This window comes from Bufo bufo, chromosome 4 (assembly GCF_905171765.1).
Source record: "Bufo bufo chromosome 4, aBufBuf1.1, whole genome shotgun sequence".
Classification (NCBI taxonomy): domain Eukaryota; kingdom Metazoa; phylum Chordata; class Amphibia; order Anura; family Bufonidae; genus Bufo; species Bufo bufo.
In genome coordinates, this window is record NC_053392.1 from 607,353,109 (window position 1) to 607,379,590 (window position 26,482).

At 46.5% G+C, this 26,482-nt stretch overlaps 1 protein-coding gene across 1 annotated transcript in view; it reads left to right on the top strand.

Moving 5' to 3' along the window:
* Positions 1 to 2,260: 2,260 nt before the first annotated feature.
* The window catches only part of LOC120997544 (calpain-13-like), a 162,696-nt gene continuing 138,474 nt past the window's right edge, over positions 2,261 to 26,482 (top strand). Inside the window, exons 1-2 of the mRNA XM_040427635.1 lie at positions 2,261 to 2,517; positions 26,002 to 26,250. Of these exons, the coding sequence (XP_040283569.1) occupies positions 26,014 to 26,250 (237 nt within the window). The 5' untranslated portion in view covers positions 2,261 to 2,517; positions 26,002 to 26,013. The remainder of the gene's footprint in view (positions 2,518 to 26,001; positions 26,251 to 26,482) is intronic.

The following is a 26,482-nucleotide window of genomic DNA, read 5'->3' on the forward strand; positions in this document are numbered from 1 at the left end:
GATCTCATCTTGAGAGTCGACAGCAACAGATTCCAAATGCAAAAAGCAGACTGGAAATGACCTCTGGACCTTTTATCTGCTCATTGTAATTGGGATAATGAGGGAATAACACACACCTGGCCATGGAACAGCTGAGAAGCCAATTGTCCTATTACTTTTGGTCCCTTAACATGTGGGAGGCACATATGCAAACTGTTGCAGTTCCTACACCGGTCACCTGATTTGGATGTAAATACCCTCAAATTAAAGCGGACAGTCTGCAGGTAAAGCACATCTTGTTTGTTTCATTTCAAATCCATTGTGGTGGTGTATAGAGCCAAAAATGTTAGAATTGTGACGATGTCCCAATATTTATGGACCTAACTGTATACCCTTGGTTGGTTTCTCAGTAGAGAATGGATTGTTTTATAGACATTCAGGAGCTACAGACTTTAGAGAACAGGTGGATTTCCCAGCAACTAAATTATTTTTGGAATATTTTAATAGTAAAATGTGTGGATTATGCATGCCATGATAGGTAGTATTAAAGAGCACAGGGAGAAGACAGCTGCTGACATTGGTGGTTCTGGATATGATCATCTAAGGTCTATGGTTGGCTATAGTAACGATGGAAAGACATCCAAAAACCTTCCAATCTGGGAAAACAGGTTGGACAAGAAGAGAAGCCATACTGTAACTCATTAGGTATGGAAAGGTCATGGATAATAAAGTCATGCAGTTTGCTGCCCTAGTCTTTCATCTACATAGTCTGGTCATAGCAGAATAGCTTGTTGGCCACTCCTCAGCAGCCAAAACTTGAGCAACTTGTACAACCAACCAGTAGCTCGAGGCTGTAACACTTCCAGGGTACATCCACTACATCCAGAAGATAGATGGTATCACCATCAGGATGGAAAGGAGTGTTCACTAAAAGAGCATTAAATAAATTTCCACCAGGGGGTACTATGATGGATCTTGCAATATTTTTAACCTTTGACGTCTTCCCTCAAAATTGGATGTCCCGTATAATCCATAGATCCCATCAATATTAATTAAACAGAGGCCCATACCTATATGGCCCCATTACAAGGAGGAAAAAAAAAACTTTTGTGGTGACATTAATCTGCCACCCCTTACTACCCTAGACGACCAGGGATGCTTACATAGACCAACATGAATGCTTACATGAACTTTTTGGTTCCCTTAGATCATTAGGATTGTTACATTAACCCTTATTCCCTTGGTTGCTAAAATTAACTCTTTTTCTCTCGGAGACCACCAAGGATGCTTATATTAAACCCCTTTTCTCCTCTAGACCACCGGGAAACCAATATTCAGACCATAACGAAAATTAGTGCCATAAACCACTTGGAACAATTTCTTGAGGTTGTCCGCTTTTTTTTTTTTTACTATTGATGACCTATCCCCAGGATATCAGATCGGTGGAGGGTCTGACACTCGACAAACCCACCAGTCAGCTGTTTGAAGAGAAGGCAGCGCTCACAGGAGCGCTGCCTTCTCTGCTGTTTACCTGCTCGCTGCAGCAATTGCAGTGGTCAGCAGGTGTAATTACAAGTATGGCGATTCTATTCACTTCTACGGAACGGCTCAGTCTGTTCAAGTGAATAGGGACGTCGCAATTGTAATTATACACGTCACCACTGCAGTTGTAAAAAGAGCAGAGAAGGCAGCGCTCGTATGAGCACAGCTTTCTCTTCAAACAGCTTTGGAGTCGGACCCTCACCGATCAGATATTGATGACCTATCCTGAGGTGAGGTCATCAATAGTAAAAAAGCGGACAACCCCTTAAACCCTTTCACTGCCACTGCCTATCACTTTTTTTTATCTGTTTGGCTTTTTTTGGTAGTAAAGTTGTTAACCAAACACCCAGCGTCACAGGCAGATGCGCCACCAGCCCCACCGCCGCTTAGCTAAAGGGTAATGGGTGGTGGCAGCTTGTAGGCACACCAAGAGATATTTTAATTTTGCAATGGAGAAACCGTATATTGTTCTCCTTACCAAGTCTAATGATGTTCTGTCTGCTACAAACTTTAATATCATTTGGGATTGGTCTTTGACAGGGGTATAAGAAAGCGAGTGACGGAGGGCAGGTATAAAACAGTGAACCTGGTGTGATCTGGCGCAGACTCAGGTGGCACGTCTAGGCTCAGTGACGTATCCTTCTACAGTGACTTGTCACACAGGCGGGGGTGAGGTGTGCAGGGGGGAGGGTGGGCTCATTTGCCTAATAATAGCATGTAAATACAGGCAGGGCTCAGGTAGACTCAGTCCTCAGATCCACACTCACCTGGCGGCAAAGAAAAGAAAACTCAAGAAACAAACCAATTAATGATTGGCAAACAGACAGAAAGACAGATACAATAGGCCAATGTTTAACCAAGGCAAGGACATTACTGGCTGCTGCTGCTGCTGAAGAAGTAGGAACAATACTAAGGAAATACAATATAAGACCCGGGGACTGGAGGAGGGAGACCAAACTTGGACTGTGACTTGATGGTTGCTTGAAGCTCCTTAAGGTAAACTGCGTTCCCATTGAGACGACTACCACTGGGGTCTTGTGTCCCGAGACTCTAGACATGATTATTGTTAAGTCTTAGGCACCTATGTAGTTGTGGAACTAACGGTCCCAGCATAACTTGTAACTATGGGGCTTGCTGGGACTTGTGGTCATAAAAAAGTTGAATTTCCATTCATTCAGGTAGATACTACAGACTGCTTTCCTACTATTGTAAGGCGTGTGCAGATTTCTAATGTGTTTTCCATTGGTATTAATATTGGTTTCGGGCAGAGGGGGCTCCTAAAGGAGGCATGGGGGGGGGGGGGGGATGCAAAAAGGTGGTACGTGGGGCAGACACTGATCTGGGCACGACAAGGAGACTGAAAGGTGGCACCTGGGGCTGGGATGCTAGAAGAAGCACCTGGACCAGGTACATTTAAGGCAGCACCTGAGGCATCACATTAAACTTGGCATCTGCGACAAGGACGTTGAAAGGGAACATCTTGGGAAGGGAGACCAAAGAGGCACCTGGGTCAGAAACTAAACTGGGCGATGAAATGCAGTACCTGGGGTAAATACTAATGTTCTTCTAATCAGTCACATGTGAACCCAGCCTAAGACTACATTCACACAACCGTAAGCGTTTTGCGGTCCGCACACGGGCAGCCCTATGATAGAAATTCCTATTTTTGTCTACTTATGAGGGACGTGACTGTGAACAGCTTACAATTTATCAATTGTTTTAGATATGTATGTTTTTATATATTTTTATTCAGATATTATGTTTGAAAAAAATTGCCTATAGATATCGCCTTTTGCGAGACGGCCATTTGTGTATATTAAAAATAGGACATGTTCTTTCTTTTTTTGTGGGCCTGCGGAATGGAACTTCGGATGCGGACAGCGCACGGTGTCATTGGAATGAATGGGTCCGTACTCGTTCCCGCAAAATTGTGGAACAGATGCTGACCCAGAAATACGGTCGCGTGAATGGACCCTAAGGACCCTTTCACACGAACGAGTTTTCCGCGCGGGTGCAATGCGTGAGGTGAACGCATTGCACCCGCACTGAATCCGGACCCATTCATTTCTATGGGGCTGTGCACATGAGCGGTGATTTTCACGCATCACTTGTGCGTTGCGTGAAAATCGCAGCATGCTCTATATTCTGCGTTTTTTCACGTAACGCAGGCCCCGAAGAAGTGAATGGGGCTGCGTGAAAATCGCAAGCAAGCGCGGATGCAATGCGATTTTCATGCACGGTTGCTAGGAGACGATCGGGATGGAGACCCGATCATTATTATTTTCCCTTATAACATGGTTATAAGGGAAAATAATAGCATTCTTAATACAGAATGCATAGAACAATAGCGCTGGAGGGGTTAAAAAAAATTAAAAATAATATAACGCACCTTAATCCACTTGATCACGCAGCCGGCATCTCTTCTGTCTTCTTCTTTGCTGTGCACAGGAAAAGGACCTTTGATGACGTCATTGCGCTCATCACATGGCCCGTCACGTGACCCATCACCATGACAAAAGATCATGTGATGGACCATGTGATGAGCGCAGTGACGTCATCAAAGGTCCTATTCCTCAAAGAAGAAGACAGAAGAGATGCTGGCTGCGCGAACAAGTGGATTAAGGTGAGTTAAATTATTTTTTATTTTTTATAACTCCTCCAGCGATGTTTTACTAAGCATTCGGTATTCAGAATGCTATTATTTTCCTTTATAACCATGTTATAAGGGGAAATAATACAATCTACACAACCTTGAACCCAAACCTGAACTTCTGTGAAGAAGTCCGGGTCTGGGTACCACATTCAGTTTTTTATCACGCGCGTGCAAAACACGTTGCACCTTCGCAATAAAAACTGAACAACGGAACGCAATCGCAGTCAAAACTGACTGCAATTGGGTACCTACTCACGCGGGTTTGACGCAACGCATCCGGACCTTATCCGGACACGCTCGTCTGCAAGGGGCCTAAAAGTGGCATCTCTGAGACAGACACTAAAATGGACACCTGGGGCAAGGAGGCTGAAAGGTGGTACCTTGGGTCATGTACTGATATAGGCTTAGGTAGGCAGTGAAGTGAGGTATTTGGAAAAACTATTTACAGAACAATGTAGAGGAAAAATATGCTGCGGATTCTCAGATTTGCAGCCTGCCTGGAGAGTCACAGATTTCCACCATGGACTTCATCATTTCTGGAAATTCTGTGGTGGAAAAATACTTCTGAAAGCCTGCTAAGAGGTTTCTAAAAAAAAAAATTGCCATTTTGTGCGGTTGTTCATAGCCATATGTAAGTGAGCAAGTGTATATGTCCCATGGCCTGTGTATGATCCCTCTAGGTAGTGTGCAGACTAGATAGTGATGGACAAACATTGTCCGGGATGTTTTGCGGTGGGCCCCATTGACTTTAATAGCAGGCGAACCTGAAAAACCTTCAGGTCATATTTGCAGCCACCAAATACTTACTAGAAGTACACAAATCGTCCCACAACATGGACAGTGACATACCAGAGGGGGATTAATGGCAAAAATTCCCACAAAATATATGTATTTTAATCAGGGGCCATTTTTATGCATCTTAAAGGGAAACTGTCAAAAATGTGCCCTGCTGGAGCCTAAAAAACTTATATTTTAGGCCACGGGAGTATAGGCCCCAAAAATTATGCATTCACCTGACAGAAAAGAACTTGTGATTCTGTGGCTGGACGTACATTAGGCGGTCACTGGATACAAATTGTACTGTACGCCAGTACAGGCCCCAAAAATTAGGCATTCACCTGACATAAAAGGCCTTTTATGCCGCTGTATATACATAAGACAAGGACCATTCTTTGTTCTGGGTGGTGGCGGATATGTGTGGGCTGGCATGAGGAAATTCAATTACACGTGGTCGTCACAGGTGTTGAATTCCTCCGAGATCCATGCCTCATTTATTTTTAGAAATGTGAGGTAGTCCACACTGTCGTGAGATGGGCGAGTGCGCTTATGGGTCAAAATCCCCTCTGCTGCACCGAACGTCCTTTCAGACAGGACACTCGACGAGGGGCAAGCCAAGAGTTCCATGGCAAATTGTGCCAGCTCTGGCAACAGGTCAAGCCTGCACACCCAGTAGTCCAGGGGTTCCTCGCTTCTCAGAGCGTCCACATCGGCCGTTAACCCGATGTAGTCGGACGCCTATCGGTCTAGGCGTTCCCTGAGGCTAGATCCGGAGGGCAGCTGTCGATGGGTTGGTTGAAAGAATGATCTCACATTCAAGGTGACCAACACATCTTCAAACCACCCTCTTCTTGCAGGCGCGGTAGGATTGGTACCCGCAACTGTTTCTCTGTGTGTGGAAATTCCTCTGCCAGCGCCCGCAACAGCAGAATGCAGCATTTCTCAAAGCAAGGCCTGGAAGTGCTGCATTCTGACAGCCCTCTGTGATGGTGGTAACATGTCCATCATTTTGTGTTTGTACCGGGGGTCTAAGTACGTTGCCACCCAGTACTGGTCCTTGCCCTTTATGCTTTTTATACGGGGGTCCCTCTTCAAACACTGGAGCATGAATGCCATCATTTGCACTAAACTGGAAGCGGTAGAGCGGCCTGGCTCCTGCTCATCGTCCAGGATAATGTCGTCCGCGGTCTCCTCCCCCCAGCCACGGACAACACCAGGGACCCCCTAAAAGTTTAAAGTCCCCCTCAAAGCCTGATCTTCTTGCTCCTTCTCCTCTTCGACAGACATCACCATAGCACCCGCACTGAATCCTGACCCATTCATTTCAATGGGTCTGTGTACATGAGCGTTTTTTTTCACGCATCAGTTCTGAGTTTTACCCGCAGCCCTGTCCCCATAGAAGTGAATGGGGCTTCAGTGAAAAAACGCATTGCATCTGAAAGCAAGTGCGGATACAATGCGTTTTTCTCTGATGGCTGCAAGGAGATGTTGTTTGTAAACCCTAAGTTTTTTCATCACGCGCGTGAAAAACATATCAAAACGCATTGCACCCACGCGGAAAAAACGGAACAACTGGACGCAATCGCAGACAAAACTGACTGAACTTGCTTGCAAAATGGTGCGAGTTTCAGCGAACGCACCCTGAACGCATCCGGACCTAATCCGTCACGCTCGCGTGAAAGAGGCCTTAGGGTCAGAATAATTAGTATTTTTTTTTTTTTCACAAAATAATCTACTAAATAATTAACAATAATAAATTGAAACTTTGTTACATTGTGTTTATCGTTATGTAAACAGAAGCCTTTTATTTCTAAACAAGAATGAACTAAAAACTGTGCCTTGGGAAATTGTCTTTTTTAATTATTTTAAATTATTTTAATGAGACGTGTAGAAGTGCCTGACAAGACTTGGAAATTGCTTTACATTGTAATCAGATGTAGAAGCTCCCATGGTATAAAAACTATAATATTGAAAGGGGCAAAAGTCTTCGCTGGATAATTCACTTATGTCTGGCTAATGGTCTGTCCATCCCGCAGGGGAATACACTGTATATACCGGGTCCATAGCCATCAAAATGCAAAACTTTTTCAATTCCTGTTTTACTTGGGCCAAATGTTGCTGAGTGTAGGACATTGAATTTCCCTTAAAGGGGTGGTCCAGTGTTAATATAGCTGCTTTCTTCCAAAAACAGCACCAGAATTGTCCACAGGTTGATTGCAGACCAGCCCTATTCACTGCCATAGAGATGAGCTACAATACCAAACAAAAACCTATGGACAGGAAGAAAGCAGTTATTTTTATTGTAGACAACGCCTTTAAGGTGCCCATACAATTTTAATGGCTGTCATTAAACTTCCCCATGAACATGCTCACTTGGCTCAAATTAGCATATATGTGTTTTCAGTGGGGGGGAGAGGAGAAAGCCATTGCTCGATTCTTCAATTCCCCAACATCATTTGATTTTGAGTTCCCTGAATATTGGCCAATGCTGCTGAAAATGTCAGGTTTGGCTGGCCATAGATATTGAATGTGAATGGCCGCCCGAGGGAAGAGATCTCAGATGGAGAATGTCATGGACTTCGACTGGACTCGGACTGGTCTCAGCCTAATATTTTTTTTGTTTTGGGTAAATGCCTGATCAGATCCTCACTCCTCTAAATGTTCTATAGATTCCTATTGAGCAGTTAGAGATCTAAATCCCAAGAAGAGATCAATTAATTCTTTTACAATTTATAAAAACGCTTCATCTACAAAACACGGAAACCCTTAAATGCCAAAGATCCCAACTAGAGATGAGCGAATTTCTCAAAAATTCAATTGGGCCGGATCGGCAATTTTTTTCGAAAAGATTCGATTCGATCCAAATTTATTTGTGGCAAATTGGGTTAAAAAAAACTGATATTTCCTGGCTGCAGAGAGCCTTTATAGTGGTCTAGAACACTGCCTTGCAGTAACCCGCATAGGGAGTCTGCTGTGGTAGTGAAACAATACTGTGAGTCAGTATGACATGCAGATGACAGGCGTCGCTCTTAGGCCCCTTTCACACGGGCGAGTATTCCGAGCGGGAGCAATGCGTGAGTTAAACGCATTGCACCCGCACTGAATCCTGACCCTTTCATTTCTATGGGGCTGTGCACACGAGCGGTGATTTTCACGCATCACTTGTGCGTTGCGTGAAAATCGCAGCATGCTCTATATTCTGCATTTTTCTTGCAACGCAGGCCCCATAGAAAGTGAATGGGGCCGTGTAAAAATCGCAAGCATCCGCAAGCAAGTGCGGATGTGGTGCGATTTTCACGCATGGTTGCTAGGTGACGATCGGGCTGGGGACCCGATCTGTATTATTTTGACTACAGAATGCAAAGTAAAATAGTGATGGAGGGGTTAAAAATTAAAAAAAATTAACTCACCGAGTCCACTTGATCGCGTAGTTGCGGATCTCTGTCTTCTTCTGTAATGTTGAGCTGCCGGCTAAAGACCTGAGGTGACATCACATCACATGATCCAATCACATGGTTCCTCACCATGGTGATGGACCATGTGATGAGCACAGTGACGTCATCAAAGGTCCTATTCCTGTGCACAGCAAAGAAAAAGACAGAAGAGAAGCCGGGCTGCGCGATCAAGTGGATTAAGGTGAGTTAAATAATATATATATTTTTTTTAATCCCTCCAGCACTATTGTACTATGCATTCTGTATTAAGAATGCTATTATTTTACCTTATAACCATGTTATAAGGGAAAATAATACAATCTACAGAACACCGATCCCAAGCCCGAACTTCTGTGAAGAAGTTTGGGTTTGGGTACCAAACATGCCGATTTTTCTCACGCACGTGCAAAACGCATTACAATGTTTTGCACTCGCGCGGAAAAATCGTGCATTTTCCCGCAACGCACCCGCATCTTACCTGGGCAAAAAACATGACGCCCGTGTGAAAGAGGCCTTAGAATCACTGCACACTTCACTTCTTTGGGCAGTTACAGGGCCTAAACTGACCAAATAACTGAAGTGTGAACCTTACAGGTCAATGTTAAGGTCAAGAAGAAGCGCACTCCTTTTACACCGTCGTCAGCTGATTCCACATAGATGTCTACAGAACCTGTTCTATTAAATGCTTATACAAGTAGAGTTCCCCCGACAGAGTGGAGAGGGTGTCAGCAGTAAGTTTGTGATGATGTCACTGATTATTTTGCTCTTCCTCTGATCCGTTAGAACAATAACCCCCCAAAAAACGGATCCTGTCTGTTAAGCATCCGCCTTCACTCGGTCAGCATTTGGTCAGTAATCCATCAGTATTACTAAAGCCCAAAAAAACCAGCATCTGTTCTAGGATATAAAGCAGTGGAATGACGTTGTTCATCCCGTAGTACTGGCGACTGACAAATAACGTGGCATCCTCAAAGGGCCTGAACAAACGACAGGTGTCACGCATGAGCTGCCACTGGCTAACATCGAAGTTACACAGGGGAGTACCTCTGTCCGCCTGTATCATCAAGAAATAGTTTATGGCCCTTCTCCGGTCATATAGTCGGTCCAACATATGGAGGCTGGAATTCCAACGGGTGGAAACGTTGCATATCAGCCTATGTTGGGAAATGCTGTTCTGCCGCTGCAGCTTAAGGAGGGTGTGATTTGCGGTGTACGAGTGGCTGAAGTGCATGCAAAGTTTCCTGGCCATTTTTAGGATGTCTTGCAGATGGGTGGAAGACTTTAGGAACTGCTTGACAACCAGATTAAAAGGGGCGCATGACTCTGCCCTCCTTGACGCAGCGCCGACACCATGTTCTTCCCGTTATCGGTCACCATGGTTCCGATTTGGAGTTGTCGCGGAGAAAGCCAGGATTCAATTTCTTGATGAAGGACACGGAGAAGTTCCTCCCCTGTGTGACCCTGTTTGCCCAGGCAAACGAGGTGCAGAACAGCGTGACACCGCCGTGCCCTGCCCGTGTGGTATGCTGGAGGGGCTTTGTGAATTGTCTCTGCAGTGAAGGATGAGGAGGCAGACATTGTCGCCGGACTAACGGTGTGAGAATGTGGAGGCGGAAGCGGCGTCACTGGCCAAGTTGCTGGTGTGGCTGTGCAGGAATTACATTTAGCCATTGGGCCGTAAAGGACATATATTGTCCTTGCCCGTAGTTACAGCTCTACACGTTACACCTGCCACACCGCCAAGTAGGTGATTTTACCCCAACACTCCGCACTGACTGACTTCTACCGCAGCTGCCTCCCTGAACCCCTGCACCACTACTTTCCGGGAAGGTAGGCTTCTGCTAAGCGGGTGGTCTACCCTGGGCACATTTAGCTTCCAACCTCCCACTGCTGCCACCCTGCTGACTCCCGGCCACGCTATTGACTTGCTTGCTCTGCCGCTGCCTTATGCGCAAGCTGCCACCCTCTTCTCCCAATGATGATGAAGCCCCTTTTTCACCTGGCTCCCAATTGTGATCGGCTACATCATCATCATCGAGTACTGTCTGCACGTCACTGATGTCCTCCTCAATGGTCTCTGAGCCAGGAGCCTGACCGCTCGCAACACCAGCTCCCACGCCATTCTCCTCATCACTACTTGCCCACCTACCGGAGGAAGCAGCGGATGTCTCCTCCGTATCTTGGCTGGGCAGTAGCTGCTGACTGTCCTCTAGTAGCTCGTCCTCGCTGTATAGTGGGGCTGAGCCCACAGCATATAATACTTCTCTGACTGAGGGAACAGAAAAGGACAGAGGCAGGTTGAGGACAGGTGAGGGCACAGGGCCTGCTCCCGGGTCATGCCAACTGTAACGGATCCGCTTCCGTTAATGGGCGCTTCCTAGCTTGCGCCGAGGACCACAAGAACCGCACTGGACACTACAAGCACCGCAGACTCCACAACCGCCGTAGCTTAACTGGAGCCGTGCCGTCTTCCTTCCACCCTGAATGAACCTCCAGCATTCAGGACCGTGTGGGAAAGATCTCTCCTCCAGGGAATATGCAGAGCATATCAATCCCCAGCGTGATGCAGCAATTCCCTCCACAGAATCCCCAGCATACACCGCTGACCGCGTTCGGTCCCACCAACAGTCCAGACATGCGGCACAGTTCTGTCACACTGTTCTTGAAGGGCAACATGTCCAGGGCCATAGTCGTAGGGCAGGAGGCTAGCCATAAGTCCTCTACAATGCCCAGTGGCAAATGGCAGTTTGTCACACATCTCCCCTTTGGGGGGAAGACAAACCAGGCACCTGACCTTCTGTCGGTCAGTGCCTCCGTTAGTCGATCCACCAACCCACCCACAAGAAACAGTTACTGCACCTGGGTATTTTGCTGTGGTGATGGGGCAACATGCTGTGGGGACTTGAGGGAGGGCAGAGGCCGACTGCACTCTGCCCAGCTGCCAGCTCTTCTGCTGGGGTGCTGAGACCATAGTCCGGCTCAGTAGCCAGAGGAACATGGGAGTCAGCAGGGGTTAACATCGCCTCTGTTAACCCTGAGGCCACGTTAGGAGTTAACTGGGAGGGGAATTTGTACTTACCCCCTCCTCCTGTTGTCCTGGTGAGGGTAGTGGGGGATCTGGACAGGCTGTCCAGCATCCCAGTAGGTCAGGCGCAGAGACCACGGTCCCATCTGCGCCGTCTGGGCGATTGGTGTCTCCCCTTGTTATGGTAAGCTGCCGCTGGGGAGAGAGGGTGCTTCGCTCCTCTCCCTGAAACACAGGCTGCCGCTGGGGAGGAAGGAGGACACCTTCAGCTCCCTGGGGTACACACTGCCACGGGGGGGAAGGAGGACACCTTCAGCTCCCTGGGGTTCACACTGCCGCAGGGGGGGGGGGAGGGGGGACACCTTCGGCCCCCTGGGGCACACACTGCCGCTGGGGAGGAAGGAGGGCACCTTCAGCTCCCTGTAACACACACTGCTGCTGGGGAGGAAGGACGCCACCTTCAGCTCCCTGGGGTTCACACTGCCGCTGGGGGGGAAGGACGACACCTTCGGCCCCCTGGGGTACACACTGCCGCTGGGGGGGAAGTACGACACCTTCGGCCCCCTGGGGTACACACTGCCGCTAAAGGGGGGGGACGACACCTTCGGCCCCCTGGGGTACACACTGCCGCTGGGGGGGAAGTACGACACCTTTGGCCCCCTGGGGTACACACTGCCGCTGGGGGGGGAGGACGACACCTTCGGCCCCCTGGGGTACACACTGCTGCTGGGGGGGGAGGACGACACCTTCGGCCCCCTGGGGTACACACTGCCGCTGGGGGGGAAGGACGACACCTTCGGCCCCCTGGGGTACACACTGCCGCTGGGGGGGAAGGACGACACCTTCAGCTCCCTGGGGTTCACACTGCCGCTGGGGGGGAAGGACAACACCTTCGGCCCCCTGGGGTACACACTGCCACTGGGGAGGAAGGACGACACCTTCAGCTCCCTGGCGTACACACTGCCGCTGGGGGGGAAGGAGGACACCTTCGGCCCCCTGGGGTACACACTACTGCTGGGGGGGAAGGACGACACCTTCGGCCCCCTGGGGTACACACTGCCGCTGGGGGGGAGGACGACACCTTCGGCCCCCTGGGGTACACACTGCCGCTGAGGGGGAAGGACGACACCTTCAGCTCACTGGGGTTCACACTGCCGCTGGGGGGGAAGTACGACACCTTCGGCCCCCTGGGGTACACACTGCCGCTGGGGGGGAAGTACGACACCTTCGGCCCCCTGGGGTACACACTGCCGCTGGGGGGGAAGGACGACACCTTCGGCCCCCTGGGGTACACACTGCCGCTGAGGGGGAAGGACGACACCTTCGGCTCCCTGGGGTTCACACTGCCGCTGGGGGGGGAAGGACGACACCTTCGGCCCCCTGGGGTACACACTGCCGCTGGGGGGGAAGGACGACACCTTCGGCCCCTGTAACTCACGTTTCTGGGGGCGCAGGGACGGAATACTTCGATTTCTCTGCCCGATATTCTGCTTCCTGCTGCAGATACTCCGCCAGTTCTCTCCTCACTTCCGGTACAAGTTCCTCTGTTGGGTGGGGCCCGTAGATAGCCAACCGCCTCTTCAGCATAGCGTCAAACCGTACGTGACTATACCAGTATTCCAGCTCTGCTTGGTGTTCCCAGGATGCTGCTCCTCGCACTAGGGAAGACATCCCACCGCTTGCCACCAATGTAACGGATCCGCTTCCGTTAATGGACGCTTCCTAGCTTGCGCCGAGGACCACAAGCACCGCACTGGACACCACAAGCACCGCAGACTCCACAACCGCCGTAGCTTAACTGGAGCCGCGCCGTCTTCCTTCCACCCTGAATGAACCTCCAGCATTCAGGACCGTGTGGGAAAGATCTCTCCTCCAGGGAATATGCAGAGCATATCAATCCCCAGCGTGATGCAGCAATTCCCTCCACAGAATCCCCAGCATACACCGCTGACCGCGTTCGGTCCCACCAACAGTCCAGACATGCAGCACAGTTCTGTCACACTGTTCCTGAAGGGCAACATGTCCCGGGGCCATAGTCGTAGGGCAGGAGGCTAGCCATAAGTCCTCTACAATGCCCAGTGGCAAATGGCAGTTTGTCACACCAACTAAGGGTTGTGTCTGACCAACCCACCGACTGTTGGCTGGGGGTGTCTGATGTCACTTGGGACAAAGTGGATGACCGAGTCAACCATTCAAGAACTGCTGGGTTGCTGGTCAAGACACGACCGCTAGATGACACCGGGAGCTCAGGCCTCTCGCTGCGACTCCTGCTGCCATGCTCCCTTACTCTGCTGCGACCTGTGCCTGCGCTAAAAACATTTAGGCCTCTGCCACTCCCCTGTGCAGGGCCTGGCACTTCTCTATCTGACATACTGTTAGATCAAATAAATAAATAAAAAGGAAATTAAAACATCCCAAAAAAGTCTGTAATTTTCTCACTTCACCGCACAACGGCTAAAAAGTCCTTTTTTCCCCACTAATACACGCCAAAAAGGCTTTAGAACATATAACTGCACCGCTGAACGGCAAATAATATAGTTTTTTTCACTAATAGACCCGAGAAAAGGCTTTAGAACATATAACTGCACCGCACAAGGGCTAATAAGACATAGAAATATTTCTTATTAATAAACCCTGTTAATGGCTGTACCAAACAGAGCTTACACCCCAGGTATCATCCATTTCAAACCTGAAAGCAGCAGAATGATTCCTCTCTATCCTTTCCCTACACCTTGAATAATCTTTCCCTGAACTTGTAAATAATTTTTCCAGCACAATGAAGTCTTTCCTAGCACTGTCCCTAGCGCCTGCTGACGTCTCTCCCTGCACTAAGTACACTGGAAAATGGCTGAGGCTATTTATAGGGCTGTGACATCACAGGGGCTGGCTGGCTGCTAATTGGCTGCATGCATGGCATTGTGGGTGATCCCGCGTTCCCAGAGTTCCTTGCTCCATGTCCTCACACGTGCAGCAGCCGTTTTAGGAAAAAATGTGATTCGTTACCACGAAGCATAAGGAAATTTGGATTTGGTGCAAATCAAATTTTTCCTGAAATTTGGATCGAATTGCACTTCGTCAACTTCGATTCGCTCATCTCTAATCCCGACTAAACATTTCTGTCCTTAGAGCGATATTTTCCCCTCCTTGTGCTTTTCCTCCGATGGAACGTCCCGGGTCCTAAATCTTCACCTAATGATCCGCACTGGAAGCCAAACAACTCTTCAGCCATTGATTTCTGCGGCAGCGACCAAGGAGATGGACTTTAATGTACAATCTAATACAATTCCAGCTCCAGGAGCCGCTCCCTCCTCGGACGCCTCTTCAGGCTCCATTAGCTTCATCTCAGATAATTAGATTAGAAATAATTTGTTCTGGGGAAAAGTGTAAGATTTATGTATAAAGAGAAGGATGTGAGAGCGATGGATGATCCACCCAGAGTCTACATAACCCATAATTATCTATCTATCTATTATCTATCTCATATCTATCTATTATCTATCTCATATCTATCTATCTATCTATCTATCTATCTATCTATCTATCTATCTATCTATCTCCTATCTATCTATCTATCTATTATCTATCTATCTATCTCATATCTATCTATCCGTCTATCTATCTATCTATCTATCTATCTATCTATCTATTATCTATCTATCTATTATCTATCTCATATCTATCTATCTATCTATCTATCTATTATCTATCTATCTATTATCTATCTATCTATCTATTATCTATCTATCTATCTATCTATCTATCTATCTATCTATTATCTATCTATCTATCTATCTATCTATTATCTATCTATCTATCTATCTATCTATCTATCTATCTATCTATCTATCTCATATCTATCTATCTCTCATATCTATCTATCTATCTATCTATCTATCTATCTATCTATCTATCTATCTATCTATCTATCTATCTAATATCTATTATCTATCTATCTATCTATCTCCTATCTATCTATCTATCTATCTATCTATCTATTATCTATCTATCTATCTATCTATCTCCTATCTATCTATCTATCTATTATCTATCTATCTATCTATCTATCTATCTATCTCATATCTATCTATCTATCTCCTATCTATCTATCTATCTATCTATTATCTATCTATCTCTCTATCTATCTTATATCTATCTATCTATCTATCTATCTATCTATCATCTATCTATCTATTATCTATCTATCTATCTATCTATCTATCTATCTATCTATCTATCTATCCCCTATCTATCTCCTATCTATCTATCTATCTATCTATCTATCTATCTATCTATCTATCTATCTATCTATCTCCTATCTATCTATGAATCTATCTATCTATCTATCTATCTATCTATCTATCTATCTATCTATCTATCCCATATCTATCTATCTATCTATCTATCTATCTATCTCATATCTATCTATCTATCTATCTATCTATCTATCTCCTATCTATCTTTAAGGAATCATGGAGTCTTGATCAATCTGGCACTGATCACGTTGGCCTGTAATTAGCTTGTGCATTGAGAAATCACCTTTGTTAATTATCTGGTGCATTAACAATCATGTTTATATAATTATTTTTTAAATCTCAGAATTATGTGTTGATTTTCATTCTATTTGGTTGTTCATTTTGGATTTATCATAATCTTTCTATTCTTGGTTTATTGTTACCCAGTATTTCTCCCCTGATGAACCTATATTTGGGGAAACGCGTTGGGATGTTTAGGGTAATATGAGGGTGAGTCAGGACAGGCACGAGACCACGGGCCATCCACCATCAGGGTGTTCCTACTAATCAGGGTCCTCGTAGGGTTAGTTTGTTCCCACGTGGCCCCCCCCCCCCCCTTCCCCACTGTCTGTCTCCCCATTTTTTTTTTTTTGTACTAACAGATTGGAAACGAGGATATAATATATTTTTTTGTTTTTCATTTGTTTAATTCTTGCCTTCTGTGATTCACCTGGACAATGCTGTGAGCGTTGAACCGCCCGGCGTCCAGATCTATACTTTGTATCAGTGCAGGTATAAAGTAACAAGCTGATGGGTTTACTTCCCCGAGGATTGTCTAGGCTGGATACAACTGTAACAAACATCAGCTGTGAGAAGTCTTGGTGTATATGTGTTTTTTTAAAAATATTTTCTAGAGTCTGTGAGGTAGTGACAGGCCTCACGGCTGCTAGGGGAGAGATATGGCAGGAGTTTCCATTTCTTCGCTGTCAATCAGCAGGTCAGGGGCCGCACCAGGTGGAACAATCAGTCTGGGATAAGAGCCCAGTCCAGACTGTTAGGCCTCTTTCACACAGGTGTTGCGGGAACATGCGCGATTGCAAAACATTGTAATGCGTTTTGCACGTGCGTGAGAAAAATCGGCATGTTTGGTACCCAAACCCGAACTTCTTCACAGAAGTTCGGGTTTGGGTTAGGTGCTGGGTAGGTTGTATTTCCCCTTATAACATGGTTATAAGGGAAAATAATAGCATTCTGAATACAGAATGCATAGTACGATAGCGCAGGAGGGGTTAAAAAAAATAATAATATTAATTTAACTCACCTTAATCCACTTGCTCGCGCAGCCCGGCATCTCTTCTGTCTTCCTTTTTGCTGTGTGCAGGAAAAGGACCTGTGGTGACGTCACTCCGGTCATCACATGATCCATCACCATGGTAAAAGATCATGTGACGGACCATGTGTTGACCGGAGTGACGTCACCACAGGTCCTTTTCCTGCACACAGCAAAGATGAAGACAGAAGAGATGCCGAGCTGCGCGATCAAGTGGATTAAGGTGAGTTTAATTATTATATATTTTTTTTAACCCCTCCAGCGCTATTGTACTATGCATTCTGTATTCAGAATGCTATTATTTTCCCTTATAACCATGTTATAACTGGAAATAATAATGATCGGGTCTCCATCAGCCTGGAAGTGCTGGATTGTTAGGCTGGGAAAAGCCGCATGTTCTTCCCGTGTGTGAACGGGGCTTTCAGTGAGGTAGGTAGTCCTCATGTTTAGTTAGAGCCCAGCCGGGCAGGTGTTTTATTTGAATTGTTTGTTTTGGTTTTGCTGAGGTGCCAAATAAAAGCAATGTTTGGCCCCTAACCCTGTGGTCGATGAAGATCATTGTGAGAATGACCCCCGAATAAGAAGCGATCCCTTACATATGGTGGAGGATGCGGGCAATAACAACAGCAGGTTGCTAGGGGCAACGACCTGACTGAAAAGAGCAGGTGCTGCTGAATGTTGCCAAGGAATTGCTGTGTTGCTGTGCAGTGATTTAAAGGGCCGGAAGCCTGCTTGTTCGCTGGAGCTGCTGGAAAACTGCTGGTTAATCTGGACTTTTTTTTCTGAGGTGCAAGCTGTGCAGGGATTTAAAGGGCACAGTAAAAGAAACTGACCTGTCAAAATGGCTGCCAAATGGTGGAGCACATGGGAAAAGTCCTGTGAGATGGTGATCGGGGGGATCCCGCTGGGGGTTATACTAGACTCCCGCCAACAAGTGTCTCAGGTACTGCCCGAAATTCTGGACTTTGTGACAAGAGGGCCAGAGACAACCACTAAGGTGTCACTTACCTTTATAACAGACTATGGCTCTGTGCAATGGGAGCTCTTAAAATGTGAGACCCTGGAAGTGGAGTTTGTGCTTGGCAAAGACTTCCCGTTATTTTGGCCGCTGTGGAGCGGAGAAAATGCTACAAATTGTGTACCTGGAGAATCCGATGAACAGCAGATATGTGCCGTTGCCGCGGGCAACCGTCGGGAAGACAAAGAGGTGGAGAGCGGTGCGGTTCTCAGGAGTGCATATCCTCCCTGCGACTGTGTCCGGAGTCCTAGAGAGGAAGTGCGGAGGTGCAGGAAAGCTGTTGCTAGGAGCAACCACAACCTTGATGAGTCCGCGGGAGAGACTGTCACTGCTTTACCGGAATGGTTGATTACAACAAGGGGTAAGATCGTTCCAGCAATTACTTGTATAGCTGACAAAGTGAGAGTGAGCTCAGCTCTGGAGGGTGGGCATGTTAATGACCCGTGCCCTGGTACCTCAGAAGCCGTGAACTGGGGTGTGAGCCGGTCGGGAGGTGTTGAGACACCGGGAATAGAGACTGCTAAACAAATGTGTGACATTATGGTAAAGTGCAGTCCAGTCCAAGTGTTGGTGGACACCGAAAGCCAGATGAGCCTGGTACATGCCAGCTTGGTAGCTGGGGACTATGCCAGGAAGCTGCACAATGGTTTAAGTGATATGACCATTGAAAACAATGGTGCCAAGTTTGGAGATAGGCATAATGGCAATGTGGATACTAGTGAAAAATATCATGATGATGATGATGATCCTTTTCCTTTGCAGGCTGTGATTGGGGAAGGAGCTCCCCCTCTTGGTAAAAATGTATGCGTTATAAAAATGCTGATTGATGTTGAAAGCTCACAGCTGAGTAAACCCACTGTAGTGAATGTGCAGGAAACTGTGGCAATGCTGAGGGGTGTACCACACGTACCAGAGGTGGATGTGCAGTCTCCACAGGTTTCTATGATTAATAAAATGTCCCAGGTGGGGATTGACTCGTGGGTGCCCCTAGAGGTCAGGCTTAATAATGACACGAGCAGTATAAGTGGCGTATGTGCTGTGACAGTTAGCAACTCCGAGAGTGAGGCTACCATGTCAAGACCCAGCAAAACTAAAGTGGTTACTAGTAGAGACCAGATGACAGTTATATCTGACGAGACGAGAGTTCAGTCGGGTGACAGCCTAGTGTCTGAAGCTCATATCCAGTCAGTTGTAGATGACCTGACAGGACAGTACAGCTACAAACTTGAAGATGTTTTCGCTCGCTCTGCACAGTCCCTAGTCACACTAGAGATGGGGCTAGCGGTTCTCGCAGGGCAACTGCAGGAATCTCCAGAGGAGTCACAGAAAGAGATGAATGAACTGAAGGAACTAGAGTCACTAATAGAAGCGGAAATTCTCCAACTTCAAGAGGAACTTGCAGCTTCTGAGCGATCCAGACTTCATGCAGAGCAGGAAAGAGATGTGCTGGCTGATGAGGTTCTAAACAGCGCCTCAGAAAAATCTGCTCTCTTGGAGGAGAAAAGACATTTGGAAGCCAGGATGGCTTAACTTGATTAAGAGTTGCGTGATCGGATGGTAGACCTGGACCATCAGAAACAAATTGTGTCTAAATTGTAGAAGAAACAGAAGATGTTGGACAAGCTCCTGGCTGAAGAGAAAACCAACTCGGCCAGATATGCCGAAGAACGTGACCAAGCGGAGACTGATGATCGAGAGAAGGCGACCAGAGCAGAGATAGAAGATCTCATGAGCTCAAAAGATGACGTCGGGAAGAACGTCTATGAGTTGGAGAAGTCTAAGCGTGTTCTCGAGCAGCAGGTGGAAAATGAGAAACCTCAAGAGGAGAGTCCTCTGAAGGATGTCAAGAGGTCTAAACCAGACCCTGTTAGGAGGCGGTCTGGAGATGGTGGCGCTGTAGTACTGCCCGAGGCAGAGAAGATGGAAGGTCTTTCTGCTGAACCCGTTGATGGGGCTGATGTGAATGCAGAGGCCAAGAGTCTCATGGCAGTGTGTAACCAGGACCAGGTCGCAAAAGACGTCCCCTCCGCCTACAAGGCCTTCCAAGTAGCCAGCAGCCTGCTGGGGAAGAAATATGAGGAGATGGACGACCAGTATGCAGATCCTGTCTACTATTGTGGGCTTGCTCTCCTGAATTCCTCCCAAAAGGAGAACAGTGTCCTGGGTGAGCCTCTGGAGAAAAAGAAGGACTTAAAAGGCCAAGTATATGATGCCGGGTCCAAAGAAACAAAAGCTGAAGAAGTTAACGCCGAGGTGTTGGGGGACGTGAAGTCCTCAGGTGCTGCAGAGACCGAAGGAGTGGCTACTGGTGTGGAAAAAGCCACTAAAGAAGCAGAGGTCTCTGAAACTGCTGCCAAAGTAGGGGAAACCACAGCTGGGAAGATGGAAGATGTGCACCGGAGGCACTTTAAAAAAGCATGCGGGGATAAGCCTGCTCTGCTGAAGGAGAAAGGGTTGAGACACAACCATGAACTGGAACCGTTCAGTCAACAGTTGTAGCAGTCCAAGAAAGGACATGAGGAGCATGTACAGAAGCCCGAGAATGAAAAAAGAGAGCTTGCCGATCATATAAAAACATCTTCTGAGAGAAGTTCCAGAGGCCGAAGGCCAAATGTGGAGAGAAAAAGAAAGAAAAGAGAGAGGCCACGGGTGCGAAGGCGTAACATCCTCGCTCGTGAAAGAGAGTACCTGCTCATGAGATGGGGAAGAAAGTCCCATAGATATGATCTACTCCATGATAAACTCGTGTTCGTGACAAACCAAGCGCTGTTGTCCTGGGTCTGGCAGAATAAAGGGAAGACTGTAGGCCAGGTAGATGCCCTCTCACAAGCATCTGGGTTTGGTGCTAGTGTTCACCCCTACGGGCTTGAACAAAGGGGGGGGGGGATATGAGAGGCAGTGACAGGCCTCACGGCTGCTAGGGGAGAGATATGGCAGGAGTTTCCATTTCTTTGCTGTCAATCAGCAGGTCAGAGGCCCCACCAGGTGGAACAATCAGTCTGGGATAAGAGCCCAGTCCAGACTGTTAGGAGGAGGAAGAGTCTGTGTGCAGCAGAGGCCTGGGAAGGCTCTGTACAAGTGGGCTCAGCCGAGCTGGCTGAGGGGCCACGGGGCTAGGTGTTAGCCTGAACTTTGGGGGACTCCGCGAGGTCTTGGAATCGACGGTCGCTAGGCCGGAGTCAGGAGGACTTCTGGGCCACAATCCCCCAAAAGGTACTGGACTTTGTTACAGCCTGGAAGTGCTGGATTGTTAGGCTGGGAAAAGCCGCATGTTCTTCCCGTGTGTGAACGGGGCTTTCAGTGAGGTAGGGAGTCCTCATGTTTAGTTAGAGCCCAGTCGGGCAGGTTTTTTATTTGTATTGTTTGTTTTGGTTTTGCTGAGGTGCCAAATAAAAGCAATGTTTGGCCCCTAACCCTGTGGTCGATGAAGATCATTGTGAGAATGACCCCCGAATAAGAGGCGATCCCTAACAAGTCCTATAGTGTCAGTTGCTGCTACAGGAAAGATTGTTTTATGTCGGCAGAATAACTTGTACTATATCACTTTAGTCACATCCTCTGGTCACAGGGAGAGATATGTGACTTCTTTCAGTTTGATGGAGGATACAGTATAAAGGGGTGTAATGCCAACCCATGGAAATAAAAGGGGTTGTCCGAGATTTTGATATTGCTGGCCTATCCTCAGAAAAGGTGATTGGTTGGGGTCTGACTCCTCTGCTCTGGTGAGCGCTGCCGCCTCTTCCTTTGTCAGTGACGTCACGTTCATCAGTCACATGACCTAGGCGCAGCTCAGCCCCCCTTCAAGTTAATGAGCCTGGGCTGCAATACCAAGCACAGCCACTATACGATGGATGGCGCTGTTCTTGGTGAGCTGCAAGGAGGCGACAGATCTTCCCAAAGAGCCTCAGTCCCTACAAACAGCTGATCGTCGGGATTGCCCGGCGTCAGACCCCCACAAATCTGAGGATAGGTCATCAATATTAAACACCTGGAAAACCCCTTTGTCTAATTAAAAGGTTCCTTTAAAGGTGCAGTTCTCCCTCTATAAGAAACATGGAAGCTGAGGAAGTGCAACCACCTTTCCATCCAGTCTGCTGCAGCTTTTCGACACTGTTTCTGTTGGAAGGGTGGGCAGAAGATCCTTCAATCCCAATAAGACGTAGAAAAGCCCTGGATATATGCCATAAAGGCTGTATATGGCAGTACCCCCTTCTTGTAGTATCAGTATCACTGGTCTGTCATTTTCTAGGAATGATGTGCTCGGAACAAGTCATTGACAAGGCAATAAACCTCTGGGTAAACATTCGTGCAGAGCTGTAAATTACATTGGGACATAGATCCAAAGGGTCATTTACGTAGAGTGCGGATCTACCAGAGGTGACAGACTGCAGAGGTGGTGAAATATTACTACATGGCCGCTAACAGTCACAGGGAAATGTTTTACTAAGATATTAGAAAATTCAGGGCTTCTGATCAACTTAAAGGGGTTGGCCCATCAGGAACATTGATAGCATATTGCTAGGATATGCCATCAGATAGGAGCAGGTCCCAGAGGTAGGACCCACTGCTATCTAGGGAATGGGTCCACCAAAGTGAAGGAGAGCACACTGCGCATGCACGCCATTCATTGTTATGGGAGTTCTGAAAATAGCCAAGCAACCATGGAAGTCCTGAAGTCCCATGGACTGCACTCTGCCCAAGCGCGTGCCACCTCTGCCGTAAATAGCTGAGCCGGTGCTAGTTTTAGAACTCCCATAGCAGTGAACGGAGGGTGGCCGCTCATGCGCAGTTGCCCTTTGTTCACTTCATGGGTCCCTTCCTGGACATAGGAACTGGTTCTAGAGGTGGGACCCGCACCTATCGTAACAATATACCATGAATACCCCAGATGGGAATACCCCTTTAACCATAGAGCAATTTTTGCAAGGTCACATGACATTGCCTTGTGAACAATATTTTCTCCTTGTCCATGTGTCACATGGATGTTCCCTTTAATTTGAATCACCGGCTTGTAATACTACATTTCCTCCTCTAGGGGGCACAATTGCATCCACTTTACCAGTGTGACTATAGGCTGGAATATAGCTTGCCAGTTATGCCCCCCACTACTGTCACCCCTCTCGAACATTCTGCAAATTTGAGATGGGTCACATTACATAGATCCCGAAGAAAGACGAGGAGTCCTGTTTCTTAAAGGGGTTTTTGGCACTTGAATGACTTGGCTGTCCGCATTGATAAACTGAACCACTTTTGCTCATGGGGGTGTATGAGGTGACGATTGGATGAGCTGCAATGATAGATACAGCCTATGGTCACAAGTGGTGCTGGTTCTGCAAGAAGGCAGCCATGTTTTTGTAATTTTATATAAGGAGTCAGGAAGGCGGTTCACATTTTTTGCATATATGACTGGCACTTTTTTTGGATGCAATTATTCAGATGCCTCAATCTTTTACTCTATTTTTTTTAACTGTTGTTAAGGCTCCAGGGCCTTTGCACACTCCTATGTGCCATTAGAGGTAAGCTATAGATCCTGTAAGTGAATGTTAGACCAGTTAAACAGGCCTTGTAACATAAGATAGGATTATAACCAAGCCAGAACCTCAACTGTAGCCATTGCAGGTGCCCTTAACCTACCACGTGCCATTTCTCTAGGCATTTTGTTAGCCATCTGACTGGCCTTCTTAATTACAATGACTTGTACAAGAAACATCCTGCATTAAATACGGATGCCTCATGCTTCAGTCAGTATAATCTGTTTGTCATAATAAACACAAGGTCAAGGACCTCATAGAGGTAAGGTTTTGGATGCAATTTTTCATTCTTGAAGCTATTAGGTGTGATTTACCTACCTCAGGAGAGGTGTTAGAACAGCATTGTAAGTGGCAGACAGAAGATGAGACCCTTCTATATGAGAATGAGAACCTGGTGTCTTCGTATGTATCATAAGTGCCTTTGAACCCCCTAAGGCACCAGGACTTGGGTGAGATTGCTACCTCTGCATCCCTTATAGTTACATCCCTGTTTATAGCCATGGCCACATCCATAATTTGAAGTTATGGAATAGGAGGAGGAACCTATTGGGACCCTCAGGTTCCAGACCCCGGATGCATCTCCAATATCTGCACCCTACTACTGAACTACTGAAAGTATCTTCTATAACGGAAAAAGTTTATTTATTTCCGGGTGAGATGAGTACAGAACAGACGATATATTACATAACATGAAATGCAGAGGTATTACGTCTTCGCTTGGAAAGGCCCTGCGTGACCTCGCTTGTGATTTTCATGGGCCAATTATCTTTATTTGCTTTAATTATAACACTTGTATGAAGAAAAGCCAAGTCAGAACATGAAAAGCAGGAGAAGAGATAAAAGCGAGTAAATTGAAGGTCGGAAACAGCGGAACAGTCGGTGTACTTGGCTCCCGCTGTTTGTACAGGAAATCAAGTTGTTTGTATGCACCGAGCGACATATAACGGCGCGTCTGATAATAACCCTCATCAGATCTTCTGATTATTCATTATAACATAGAAGATGTTGTTAAAAGTGTCTTAAATTTGTTATAGTTTTGCTAACTTTTGAAACTATTTTTTGTTTGCTTTTACTACTACTGGATGAAATATAGAATTCTCTGGGTAATTGCATCGCCTTCCCATCAGTGTATTAGAAGTACAGAGACGGCTCGTGTGTTGGCGTTTCTATGACACTTGAGCTGGCCATGGACATTAGAACGTCAATTTGCTTCTAATTTGAATAAAATGATTTGACTGCTTACAGGAATGAACAAGGCAGTGAAAAAATATCCAGTACTTAAATGAGGAGATATGAGCTCCTTCCAGGTGATCTCTATGGTGCAGTCATTCTCCAAGCCTGCAGGTTGGAAACATTTTAAAGGGGTTCTCTGAGCTTTTTAGGAAATCAGTCCTTTTCTTCTGTCCTGTGTTTATGGAAGGCATGGATTTAAAAAACATAGCTTTTATTATATATAATTAAAAAGACACTAATATGGTTCAAAAATAGGAAAAAAGAAGGAAAGGAAACCAAAGGCTATTTAGAGGCTGGAAGCTATAGCTGAGGTACAGCAGGGAGGGGATACTCTCTCTAGCTACCCCTGACCACAGGGAATCACCCTGTAGCGGAACCTACCCCTGGATTACCCTAACACACCCTACACTGACCCAATGCGTTTCTTCCTGTTGGGTTCATCAGGACCTATAGAGACAACGAAGTTATAAATACGCTGCACTGATGATCTCTACCAGACCAACCACCCTAAGATAAAGAAATAAGTCCAAGATAGATGTCTTCTGTCCTGTAGAAAAAAAGACAATGTAGTGGGTACTTACCATTTAGTTGTGCCGCCAATGCCATAATTTCCGCTGCACTCACACAGACTGCTGGCTCTTCCACCCGGGTCCTGACTGGATGTGCGTCCTACTCTTCTGGTTCAGCTGCATTTACAAAAATTACAATAATACCTTCCACACTAGGGATGAACGTGCAGAGGTATAATGTCTCAGCTGAATTTACTATTAGGGCACACAACCAGTCAGGACCCAAGTGGAAGAGCCTGCAGCCTGCATGAGAGCAGCGGAGATCCTAGCATTGGTGGCAGGACGGAGGGGTAAGTACTCACTAAGCTTTCTTTCTTCCACAGGATAGAAGAAAGGACGAATTTCCTTAAAAAAATTAAAAAGTTCATAGAACCCCTTTAAAAGGTTCCCCACTTGCAGGTTTGGAAAATAACTGCACCGTAGAGATCACTTGGAAGCAGCTCTTATCTCCTAATTTAGGTACTGGATATTTTCCCCTTTATTCAAATTAGAAGCAAATTAATTTGTAAATAAACAACGTAAATTACAGTTGGGATGTTGATACTTTGAAGGTACACTGACGGGTTTGCAAACCGAATGTCTGCCTAAGTAGTGAAATCTAATGGTCAGTTACATAGATGACGTTTTTTTTATAGCTACTAATATCATATTGTGTAACTCTTCTGTTTCCTTTGATAGCCTTAAGCCATAATGCCAATCCCCGGGGTATATCAAAAAGTGGCAGAGGGGCAGCAGTCCCAGAGAAAAACTGGGACCGTAGAGAACCCCAAAAAGTTCAAAGGACAAGACTTTAACAGCATACGGGACCTGTGCATCAGCAGAAAGCAGCTGTTTGAGGATGAAATGTTCCCGGCCAACCTCTATTCCATCGGAGAGCGTTTACTATCTCAGGACAAACTGCTGAGCATCAAATGGAAGAGGCCAACAGTAAGTTAAAATCTTTGAAAATACTAAATATGTTTATTATATTATTGTTCTGTAAATATGAAAAAATGGATATCAAGTGGTTCTCAGATGGCTCCAAAACTACTTATTTGTGCAACGAAGGATTAATGGGAGTCAACATTTGCAGAAGTGAATAATGAAAAGATATTTGTGTCATGTTTGCTCCCTGAAGCTCTTGTCTGGTTTCGAAAGCCAATTTGCAAATATTCTACTA